The sequence below is a fragment of the Poecilia reticulata genome, linkage group LG1, assembly GCF_000633615.1.
Source record: "Poecilia reticulata strain Guanapo linkage group LG1, Guppy_female_1.0+MT, whole genome shotgun sequence".
Taxonomy (NCBI): domain Eukaryota; kingdom Metazoa; phylum Chordata; class Actinopteri; order Cyprinodontiformes; family Poeciliidae; genus Poecilia; species Poecilia reticulata.
In genome coordinates, this window is record NC_024331.1 from 32,260,875 (window position 1) to 32,272,732 (window position 11,858).

The 11,858-nt window shown below is 40.6% G+C and overlaps 1 protein-coding gene across 2 annotated transcripts in view; it reads right to left on the reverse strand.

Annotated features, from left to right (window-relative positions):
* neurl1aa (neuralized E3 ubiquitin protein ligase 1Aa) overlaps nucleotides 1–11,858 on the reverse strand; it is a 64,860-nt gene that overhangs the window by 27,069 nt on the left and 25,933 nt on the right. For both annotated transcript variants that reach the window (XM_008422224.2, XM_008422239.2), the window contains exons 2-3: nucleotides 3,075–3,325; nucleotides 2,666–2,987 (exon numbers count right to left, since the gene is read on the reverse strand). In XM_008422224.2, the coding sequence (XP_008420446.1) occupies nucleotides 2,666–2,987; nucleotides 3,075–3,325 (573 nt within the window). The remainder of the gene's footprint in view (nucleotides 1–2,665; nucleotides 2,988–3,074; nucleotides 3,326–11,858) is intronic.

Genomic DNA, 11,858 nt, shown 5'->3' on the forward strand with positions numbered 1-11,858 from the left:
TGATCTAGACGTGTTTTTAGCAATAAAATATGATAATGATGATAAAACGTATGTGGCCCTTACAGATTCTTAAATGTTACAGATCAGCAAACAGGTTTTAATATTAAAGAAAAATAAACTAACATAAATACAAAATGTGGGCTGCACAGTGGCGCAGTTGGTAGAGCTGTTGCCTTGCAGCAAGAAGGTTCTGGGTTCAATTCCCGGTCTTTCTGCATGGAGTCTCCATGTTCTCCCTGTGCATGGTGGGTTTTCTCCAGATACTCCGGTTTCCTCCCACAGTACAGTACAAAAACATGACTGTCAGGTTAATTGGTTTCTCTAAATTCCCCCTAGGTGTGTGTGTGTGAATGGTTGTGTGTCCTGTATCTCTCTGTGTTGCCCTGCGACAGACTGGTGACCTTTCCAGGGTGACCCCGCCTCGGGCCTGGAACATAGCTGGAGAGGCACCAGCACCTCCTGACCCCACCAAGGGACAAGGGTGTAAGAAATGGATGGAAATACAAAAGGCCTTTTGTTAAATTAGCCGTTGTTAACTAAATACATGCTTGTGGTTCAGTTTCACTGTTGACTGTAACCTTCACAATAACAAAACAACACACAGAGAACCTGTCTGAAAACAGGAGTAAGCTTAAAGATCCTGAAAATACACAAATACACAAAGGCATTACAACAACCTGTGGCCTAAATGCACAGAGGAGATGACAGCATTCAGTGTGTACATGAAAGCCTCTGCTATATGATCCTGAGCTGTCTGTGTGGTATGAACACTAAGCTACACCGTAAACCCCCAGGCTGGTTCTGAGTAAACACTGGAGCAGAGTATCGGTCAGCTGGTCAGCTGGTGCTCTGCAGATTCATGGAAGGCTTTACTGTACACAGATATGGTCACTTCCAGAGAACAATGTGCTTGCAGTCAACAAGAGGAGAGAAAAACAGGCTCTGTCAACGGCACAAATGTTGGAAACAGAAGCACCAAGGTGAGATGTTACCTAGAAGTATCAGATCGACACAGAGATGAAGCTACATTGTTCAAGTTTCACAGATGCAGAGAGATCCTGTCAATTTCTTAAGAGGAAAAATGAAAATCAACTTAAAATTTTCCAGCATTCAGAGAGGAATTTTCAGGATTTGTTCTGTATAATATTTCCTTTTGGTTTTATAGTTCATGGGACTCATCCAGACGCCGTTGACATCACTGCAGATTTTATTCTGCTCCCATTTTACCGTTAAAACCTACAACTCAGCCATTTTCTTTGATGAGCCTCATAAAAGAAACTGCAGCTGCACAATATGACAAAAACTTAAATTAAATGATCATTGCTGAACATTGAACTGACAATGATTACTAAATTTTAATTTATCTTCTCTCTATTTTCTATTATTAAAACGTCTAAATCACTCTTCGCAGTCCTTTATGTTTGTGACTCTGAAACTGCAACAACGGTTGACAGTCTGCATTTTGTGCCACTCTGCTTTGAACAGAGCAATATGACGAGTTTTCAATTTATCAGCACAGCTTTGAAAGACCTCATTTCTCTGCCGTAAGGCCGGGGCGTCCCACAGGGCAGTGTCCTGCAGGTTTTAGATGTGTCCTTGTTCCAACACAGCTGATTTAAATGACTAAATTACATCCCCTACAAATCTTCCAGTTCTCCAGAAGGCTGGAAATGAATTGTTTGATTCTAGTTTTTTGACCTAGGTTGACATCTGAAGCTGCTTCTCCATGGATGTGGCTTTAACTGGTTCCACCCCAGTCAGATTTGTCATCATTAGTAGATCCTGTGTGGTTGTTCCCTGTTTTCATAAACACTCCAGGGGTGGTACAAGCCGCACTGAGCCATTTATCACATGCAAGCCATGTGATTGACAGCAGACTGCGTCTGTTGATTGGCCCATGATTTATGGCACTGGAAACTCCAAACAACAACATCTAAGCCACCGCAGTGAACCGGCGGACATGGCGGCTGCTATCAGAGAGCTGCTCAGTGTGGAGGAGCGTAATTATGAGCAGCGCCGGGAACAGATGCATCAACTTTTGGAAACTGTGATTTAGCAGCTCTGCAAGCAGCACATCCCTCAGAAGAGACAAGGAATGAGAAACGGTGCAGCTCTGGTCGAGCAAGAACTGAACCAGACATTAACCGGCTAGAGTGAGGCTTGACGATGGAGAACATGTAAGACACTGACCTTAACCCCTGCTCTGGGAACCACTGTTTTAAGGCTACTGTTGTAACTCAAGGAGGGTCAAGAGGTTATTATTACATATTTCACATTGAATTGGGACACCTATTTATTTTGTACATCAAACATCACGTCAACAGATCTTCAACCTGCTAAAACTATTCGTAATGCTGGTTGAAACTGTGTTCATACAGGATGTAGACACAACTAAACACTGGAATGTTTGTGACCAAAACATTTTCCTCAGAGAAACACATTCAGGTTTCTTTATGTCCACAGCTTGAAGCAGTTACAACAAATGATTTACTGCATTGAAAAGTTGACCCCTGATACACCGGGGTCAACCAGAGATAATAAGCGCCAACTTATCGCACTTACTAGATTTTACACCAAACTTTATAGGCAATTTTCAGTTCTTAGAATCGAAGGAGACTAAGAAACTTCTTCTGTTAACGATGGTTTGAGCACATGCATGTCTTACCTAGCAGCTGGACTCCGCGGGTCAGACCGTAAACATCAATGAGGGCCCAGAGCGGCTCCGCTGTCCGGACTCCGCTGAAGAACAGCATGGGACTGGACTCGTTAATGCGGTAGAAGACCCTGCCCTTCTTGTCGACCCAGAAAGCGATGATGTTTCCCTCGTTGGCAAACTCTTCGGGCAGGGCTTTGGCCCAGAAGCCGCTCTGGGACACCAGATCGGGACAGGCGTACTTCGGCAGGTTGTCGGGGTTGATCCTGGAGGGGTCTTTGGAGGTGAAGCCCAGACGCAGAGCTCCACTCCAGCAGCACTGCTTTTTAGTGATCTGAAGGAGAATAACATCCACTTTTACTAACGTCATTTATAAAAAGAGAGCTCAAAGCAAATAGCTTTAAAAGAGGTCAGGAAATACCTTGAGGCGGACTTGCTCGTACAGCGCGATGGGCCTGTTGCTGAAGGTGATGGCGTTGCAGAAGCTGGCCTGCCTCTTGACGGTCTTCTGGGCCAAATCCATGACTATCTGGGATCCCTTGGTGTTTGGATGGAAAAGGAGCGGGCTGACCGGGAAAGGTCCGCCAACGCTGCCGCACTGGATGGGCAGACACCTCTTGGGCTTGTGGTGACATCGGTGTGACGTGGATGGGAACGGGCCGCCGAGGGAGTCTGAGAACCCAAACATACCATGAATAATCAGCATCAGGGTGTCAAAGTTTGGTTTTTAGTTTGGAATGTTTCACAAATACAAACAGTTTGAAAACAAGCTTCTCTGTGTAACGACTGAACAAACAAACTGAAAATTGAGCATAAAATGCAACATATTTCATCTACTTTGAAGGTTTTATTTGATTGAAATTGTCATGATCCAAAGATGTTTGAATTTTGATCATTTCCATGTTGGTTTATTTATGCTCCACAGGTCATATTAGTTTAATCATTTGTAGTTTATTTTTGTGTTTTGTTCGTTGTACATTTGAATTTATTTTTTGAATTATCAGCGTTTTTTTGTCTCCTTGGTTTCGTCTTATTTCGTCCTCCTTTGTTTTAATTAGTTTCCCCTGTTTTCCTCCAGCAGCAGCTGTTCCACATCACCTCTGATTGTCTGATTGAGGCTTTTTGTTCTTCATTGTTCCTTTGCTCCACTTCCTGCTAACCTTGTCTCAAGAGCTGTAAGTTTTTCTTTTTTCATAAACCTTCAACAGGCGTTTCTCAAGTGGCTTTCTAAAAATAACACACATGAAAAATAAAAATGTTTTCTTTACAAACCCTCATAAATTGAGCTTTTTAATCAAGTGCAAGCGTAGAAAAAGCCTGTGTGTATTCTGGCGTAGAAGATGCAGCGCTCATGCAGTAGTTGGGAACAACAGGCTCTGGACCCGATTTTACTGGAGTGATTAACTTTCAAGATGGAAATACAAAATTAACTTCTACATCTGAAGAAATCTGTGATTTCATTCTGGAAGCTTAAATGACAGTTTTATTATTATGAATTTTCAATCAATCCTGTAGCCTAGCATTAGAAAAATTAGTATCTTGCTTATGGTTGTGTGGATTCAATCCAGGCTTGCTTTCCTTATTACAGAAGTAGATCATAAGGTTTGGCTCATTTTTAACAATATTTGTAATGAGCAAAGCAGCATTTGTAAAAATGTGTGTTAAATCTGAGAGAAGTCAGAGGAAGTCACTTTTACTAAATGACGTTAGTAAAAGTGACTTAATCTCCTTCAGAGCCACTAAATCTGTATTTTCAAATAGTGGACTAGTATCATCTTACGTCCATGGTCAGTGAAAACCACATATTTATTGGGAAGAAATCAAAGTTGAGGTTTTAATATTGCAATATTGTTTAAAAGTGGAACTGTCACAGAAAGGTTACCTGGTAGAAATTACACACAGATAAAGAAAATAGAGGTGATAATCATAACAAACCTAAAACGGGAATCAGTCTGATTTAACGGGAATGCAGGGCAGCTTCAGAGCTACACGGTAAAACCCAAAACTCTCTTGGTTCTGCTACAAAGTACTAAATGTACAAAACTAAATGCTTAAAAAAGTACAAAAATGAAACAATTAAAAGTTTTCTCACTGCTCTGTTGGATAAAAGGCCTGTTCAGAGCTGCCATCATTCGGTTTTATCTCCTTTCTGATTGGCTCATTTCTGTGTGGAAAGCAGTTTTTTTCAGGTTTGAGATTAACATGCTGTTGAACTTGGATATCCCATAAAGCTGTCTTTTTTCTTTTTCCCCATTCCAGTGCATGTTTGGATAACCATCTATGGGAAGAAGAAAACGTGGACCATAAATCAGAAAGATCCAGTGAAAGATAATATGTTTCTTCCTTTATTAAAGTGTTAAAGCCGGGGTGTTATTCCTCTCCTCTCAGCCGCTTGCCTACAAAAACACGGCTGCAGTACAAAGAGCCGAGGTGAAATTATGGTGAATGTTGTGTTTATGGTTGTGTGCATTCAATCCAGGCTTGTTCTCCTTATCACAGAGAACTACTTGATTTTAACAGACCAGCCCAGCGGTTGGAGCAGATGTCCTGTGGAGACCTGATAAGAGCTCGGTGCCAACCGTCCCAGAATACAGCTGGCTTTGTGTCCTCTCCTCTTTGTCCAGTAATGACCCTTTCCAGTTTTACACCCCGTTACCATGTCGACAGTCCAATCTGGCTGCAAAATAATAATAATAAAACAGAAGACGCCACTGAAGCCTTTTGTCTTAAGCAGAGCCAACTCTGAGCAGCATGCATGTGGTGAATGAGGCGGGCGCACGTGGTGGCAGCGCGGGCAGATTGAGCTGCATGCATTAGCGGCCTCTAAAGAGGCGCAGCTGCTGTGGAGGAAAACAGGCTACGTGTGAATTCATGTTCCTTAGCAACCCCCTCATATCTGAACGTCTCAATCGGCTCCCTCTGCAGCCATCAGTTGGGACACAGATGCCTTTTGTTTACTCGCACCATGAAAATATATTTATAGACCCAGAATCTGGTCATCTGCAGCTTCTCTGTCTGTTTTCTCTGGAATCTGATCAACAGAAGCAACATCACTTTACAGAAACATCTCCCTTAATAACTTTAATGAGCCATTTTAATCAACCCAAGACACCTTCTAAAGGACTGTGGCAGATATGTTCAGAATTACACAAACAAAATTACAAGTGCGCTAAAATTGAGCTCATATGCAAACTTTTGTGGATACAAACAAAAACAGCACTGCAGAGTTGAGCCTTGGTTCCCAAAGTAGAGGTTCGGGTCTCGATGTGGGTTGTGAAATATCAAGTGGTCCTTAAGGGTTCATTTCCACTAGCCCTGTTCAGTCGGCTGGACTCGGAACATCCGGTTCGTTTGGAGAGGTGTGATGCGTAACCGAAGCGAACAATAAGACGGGTGTTTAAAGCAATCCACAATTAGTTGAAGATGTTGGCCTGAATATGTTGTAACTTTCCTATTAGCTAAAAACATGCTGTTTGTGATACGTCAAAACTCAATTACTTCAAAAATATGTATCTTATTCTATATTTTTCACCCCTGGAGGTTGTAATTTTTTCACCCTTGCACTCTTGCAAGGGTGAAGGTTAATGTTACCCGAGTTATTGATTGTTTGGTGTAAATTTAGACAATGCCACACTGTGTTGCTGTTGGCTGTAATTAAAAATAAAATAAATGATTTATTTTATGGTGCGTCTGTCCCACAGGGAATAAAAAGAAAGGGAAAGAACCAAGCACAACTTCCGGAGGAGCCACAGTTGTGTCCTCAACTCAAAGAGAGAAGAGAGGAGGCTTAAAGTGACTCTGTTTACATGACAATTATGGCATTTTCTATTAACACATTTACATGAACACATTCTAATTACAATCTTTGCTTACACAGTAACGTACCCATCGCCACGCCACTACTTGGTGCTAAGTTCTTTGAAACTAAATGCGTAAAAAAAAAAAAAGTTCAAGCTGAAAGCCCGTCGATTCACGTTTTCCCATCAGATACTGTTGTGTTGCCCCGAGTATCTGGGGCAACACATGTTTGAGAGCACGTTTTGCAAAAAAGTGAAAAAGTTGGGACAACTTTGCCGAAACAAGTTGTTTGTTTCACGGTGTCTGAAGTTCTGGAGATAAGAGCGCTGAACAAGGAGCAGCGAGAAGACGATGGGGGAACCGTATCTGTTGGGGAACCGCGAATCGTTGCAACACCTGCTGGCGGTGTCGGTGCTTTATGTTTGTGGATTGTAGTCATACTGTGCATGAGCTAGGGATTCCATGACAGAAAATATCCATTTATTACATTTACAAGACAACGGCACCAGTACGTTTTAGAGCCACTGCTCTCTGCAACCTGTTTTCAAACTGCTGTTAGAAATAACATTTGCTATTTTCGTGTAAATTGTACACAACAAATGCAACAAAACTTCCATTTTCACTAGAAATTGTTGTCGTGGAAACAGGCTTCTCGCCAGAAAACTTTCATTTGTACGAGCAAAACCGATGACGGCTGGCAAGCTAAACACCAAATCACAGCTGACAGTTTTATCCACAAAGCTACGCCTAAACCCGCCAGCGGCTAGTGAGCGAGAGAAGCTGGGAGAAAAAGAAAGAAAGTGGAGGATTAATCAGCAAAAATTGTGTTTACATAAATCTGGATTTTACTGAAATAGAGCATCAAGGACTGAATCATTTGAAAACAACCATTAAAAGTAATCTTAATGGACTGATGTGATCATGTTAGTAACCAATTTAACGATGTTTTTTTTGGTTTTTTTACTTTGTGAACAATGTTGGGATTTTGAATTTAGATCCTAATTTTATGAACTGATTCAGTTTTTAACCTGATTCAGGTGAGTTTATAACTGTTTTCATGGAGAACTGACTCAGCAGAGGCAGCCAGAACCAGACGGGTCCAACCTGTTTTTAATTCAACCAACAGGGCGAAACTCAGACTGAAATTTCTAAGAAATACTGGACATGCAGCTCAGGGAAACAAAAAGCTAAAAACGGCATCGCAGAGCCAGTTGTACTATAATGTCCATTCATAACTTCTTAACAATTGTTTGGGTGTAACTTTCCAAGAATATGAGGCAAATAAAATCTTTCAAGAAGTAGAAGAAAAGAAATGAATGTTGCAAAATATCTGATAGCACAGGATTCAGAGAAAAACACCCCCGCCCTGTTCAAAGGGCTGCTGCAGCTTAATTTGTCCCAACTTAAGTTGTAAACCGGTCCTGCAGCAAAGTCTGCAGCTGTCTGGACCTGCAGAAAAAGCCTCACTGCAGCATTGAGCAGTTTGTTGAGTCATTTTACACAGAAAATTACGTAATTAACAAGAACACACCTCAAAGTTTAGTAACTTAAGGCTTAGTGTTTAGTGCTCAAACCAAGAAAGAAAAGTAAAAAAAAATATATAAAATCTTTAAAATTACAAAGTAAATTGCAGTTTTTAGCCTTAATTGTGAAAACTTGAGAAAAACACAACTTAAATATTTCTTATTACTATGACAGGTTTTTCCAAACATTGAAGGCAGAATTAATCACCAAATGTAGCAGAGAAAAAACACAAAGACTGAACTTTTGAATACAGAAGACACACAGGATGAAAAATGCATTAAAACATCTCAGCTCTGTGAAGTATTCAAAGCTTTTTGTTATTTAACTCTCTCTCTAGAGAAGACAGACGTTTTCATGCCACATTTAAAATGTTTTATAGTGTTTTTTTCACCTGGTGTTATTGCTGTCGATTGATTTTCTATAGTTCTCAGACACTTAAGTAGTTCAGACACTGAGACCAGATTCCCTGGTTTCCATTTGCAAGTTATGTGTAGCGACAAGCCGGCACCACCTAACAGGAGCTTCGAGTCAATCTGAACACAACCAGAGTGTCGGCCTTTTATTTCTGAACTCCAGTTAAAATGGTTTCTTTCTGCATGAAGTGCTTCTTGTTTCAGAGATTAGAGCTCCCACCAACTTCAACTGGTTTGGTCCAGGTCATTTTAAAAGGACAAACATTAAGAGTAGATAAAGTAAGATTTAAATTGATGCAGGTTGTGAGCCAGGATCTGCTAAAATGCCAAACCAGATGTAGTTTCTACGGAGAGAAAAAAACCAGAGAGAAAACCTGAAATAACAGCAAATAATGCAAATTGCATAGTAGAAGAAGAAAGTGAGGAAAAGCAGATATAGACAGTTGATGGATCTTTGGTCTGAGATTTGTTTGTTTCTATTGTCTAACCAGCTTTTAGTGAGTATTTAGTAAATTTATTGATTCTAAAGTAATTTTAGAGCAAAAAAAATAAAAAATCAGAGCAAACTGGTACGTCCTCCTTGCTGCTTGTGCATCTCTTTCCTTCCACAAAACTTTCCATGAACATGTTTGGACACAGCACTCTGGGAACAGGCTCTGCCAACACACTTTTCGTGCTGTCGATATTCTTTCAGTGACTGATGGACGATTGTTGAATCTGCAGTTTTCTCCTCCTTCCCATGATGTGAAGGCCAAAGCGTGCCATAGAATAATATTTCTGTACTAACGGTCCATTTTTAATCAACCTCACATTTTTTGAGTCTTGGATTTTGGATGTTCATTACTTGTAATAATGAAAATTAACAGAAACAAATAATCTATGTGCAGTGGATCTATATAGCCTGTGTACTGAAAACAATATCTAGAATAAAAATTATTTAAGTCTTGGAGCTGCGATGTAAGACGCTGGTTCTGCTCKCKGTTGAACCGCTGCTACGCTACAGGTAGTAATATTTCACAGACGGAGCGCCGCTTCTGCTCCACCTGGTAGTGACTCTCACACCGAACCTCTGCTTAAAGCTGCAGCATCTAACTTAAAAAAATACATTTTACATACGTATTAAAACTTTCGCTGTCCTAACATGAGACAGATAATCTCTAAAAAATAATCGATCTCCTCCCTGCTCTGCATAATTACTCCGCTCAGTCAGAAACAGCCACTCAGAACTAGCAGTAATCAGCTAGCCGCCATGCTATCAGGAAGTTTTCATTCAGTAACTCTGGATTGTTTATTGTAATGGATCCTGTATTTGCCTTTGAATGTTAAGTTTTATACTTGAATTTTGTTGGCAATGTTGAGAGGTTTTATTTTGGCTCTTTGCATAATTTAGCCTCTTCAGAGCCTCCATATGTTATCAGTCTGTTAAAGATAGTATTACTGATAGCAGGACAATTTGCACAATGCCTGTTTAGTTTTCTTTTTGGAAAAAGTTATTAAAAACAAGTTTTTGTCTAAATTAAGGTGAATTCATGGTTCCTTTTTCCACATAATGTAACCGAAAGTGTTTATGATAAAAAAAAAAATAATTACGTGATCGGTATCGGTGATTGGCCCTCATGGGTGATCGGTATCGGTATCGGCAGGAAAAAACCTGATCGGCACATCTCTAATTTAAATATAGTAAAACTTTTTGCAGTGAGTTAATCTCAATAAAATCAACAATGAGATATGATGTCAAAAAAACCAAACAAAAAAACACTTGTTCTACTGCAGAACACTTTGGCCAGCCATGTAAGAAGTTAGTGCATTCTCCATTAGGGATCATTTTCCAAAGTTTCTCTCTGTGTTGCTCTAAGCAGCTCACAGTCCCAGTACCTCCAGAGAGCGGGCTGGTACCAGAAGGTAACATTGACCCACATTGCCACAGTTACGCCTAATTTTAGCCCCGTGGAAACACAACAGGTCGTGTTTTTCATTCACAGCAACCTATCAGAGCGCGGGACGTTCAGGTAGCCCACGTGTCGACCTACTCTGCACTTGTTGCTATGTAAAGCTCGGATTAACGCTCATCCATGGAGACTTCAGTGAAAACACACACACACGCTGAGTCTGTGTGTGTTCATCAGAGCAGCTCATCTTAAATCTTTAATCCATTTAGGAACAAGGAAATAAGCTGCGTTGGGCGTAACGTCAAATAACAGATAACGTCTCACACCACTGTTGTAAAAAAGCAGCAAACTGCAAACACACACAAGTCAGGAAATAAAGTAAATCAATTTCTATTTTTTACAGTATATTGTAAAATTAATATGGATAAGGTGCTTCACAACAACACAAATTGCAAACAATAAAGTAAATATTAACCAAAAGCAAATGTAAGGAGTTTTAAGCATCCCAACTCTACAGACCCAAAGCTCAGAAGTGATGCAGGTCCTGAGTTTTTCTACACCTCTCAGTATTTATCTGACCCTTAAACTACCTGTGGCACCTGAAGACATGAAAGTTTGAATGTGTGGCACATAATGTATGATTAAATACTGTATTAACACAAAAACACATATGATTTCAGAACATTAGTGAAAAGAAACCTCAGATGTACATGAACAAACAATTTGTATTTTAAATATAAAGTTTGAACAGCATAGGACACATCTACAAAAAATATTAGCCTTTAAGAACACAAGGTTTAAAAGACACAGAGGCCTCAATCATCTGCATAGAGGTAAAATATGCAAATACCCTACAGCAGAGGAACAGGCCGGGTCTTCTTATCAGAACGTCACAGACTCGGCTTCAGGATCAACTCCATGAAATGATCCACAAAGCTACAGCAGCTGCAACAACCTATTCCAAAACTAAGATATAAACTAAACCACGATGCTCATCTTAAGTATTTCTCTTTAAATAAGATTTTTTTTTAATATCTGCTGGAATTTTTATTTATCATCATTTATTCCCAAGCAGCCCACAGGGCAGTGACAAACAATCCTTAATGATGTTTACATAGCGCCGTCTGCATGATGTATTCAGCCCCACTGACTCATGACAGAATGGCATTTCATCCCGATGCAAAAGCAGCCAGGATGTGAATCGCAGTATAATAGCCACTATTAATCACACACATGATCATTTCATGCCTGCAGACCTCGTTGAGGGTTTACAGTAAACTCAAATATGCGGCTCATGTTGCTGGCATGTCTGACCGATGCTACAGGTAGTCGGTGTGAAACCCGATATGCAGATCGCCATGGCACTGGCAGTAACTGAAGCTGCTGCTCTACCTGGGGACAGGTTGGACGGAGTCCCTGCAGGATCATCACTCATTAGGCTGAAGTGCTGCTAAGCAACGCAGTGACAGATCAGTTTGTTCAGTCAGCTTTAGGGCACTGATGGATGACTCATTCCAACGTTAACGTTACAAGAGTTGGGGGAGGGGATCCAACTGGAGAGAGAGAGAGAGAGAGAGAGAG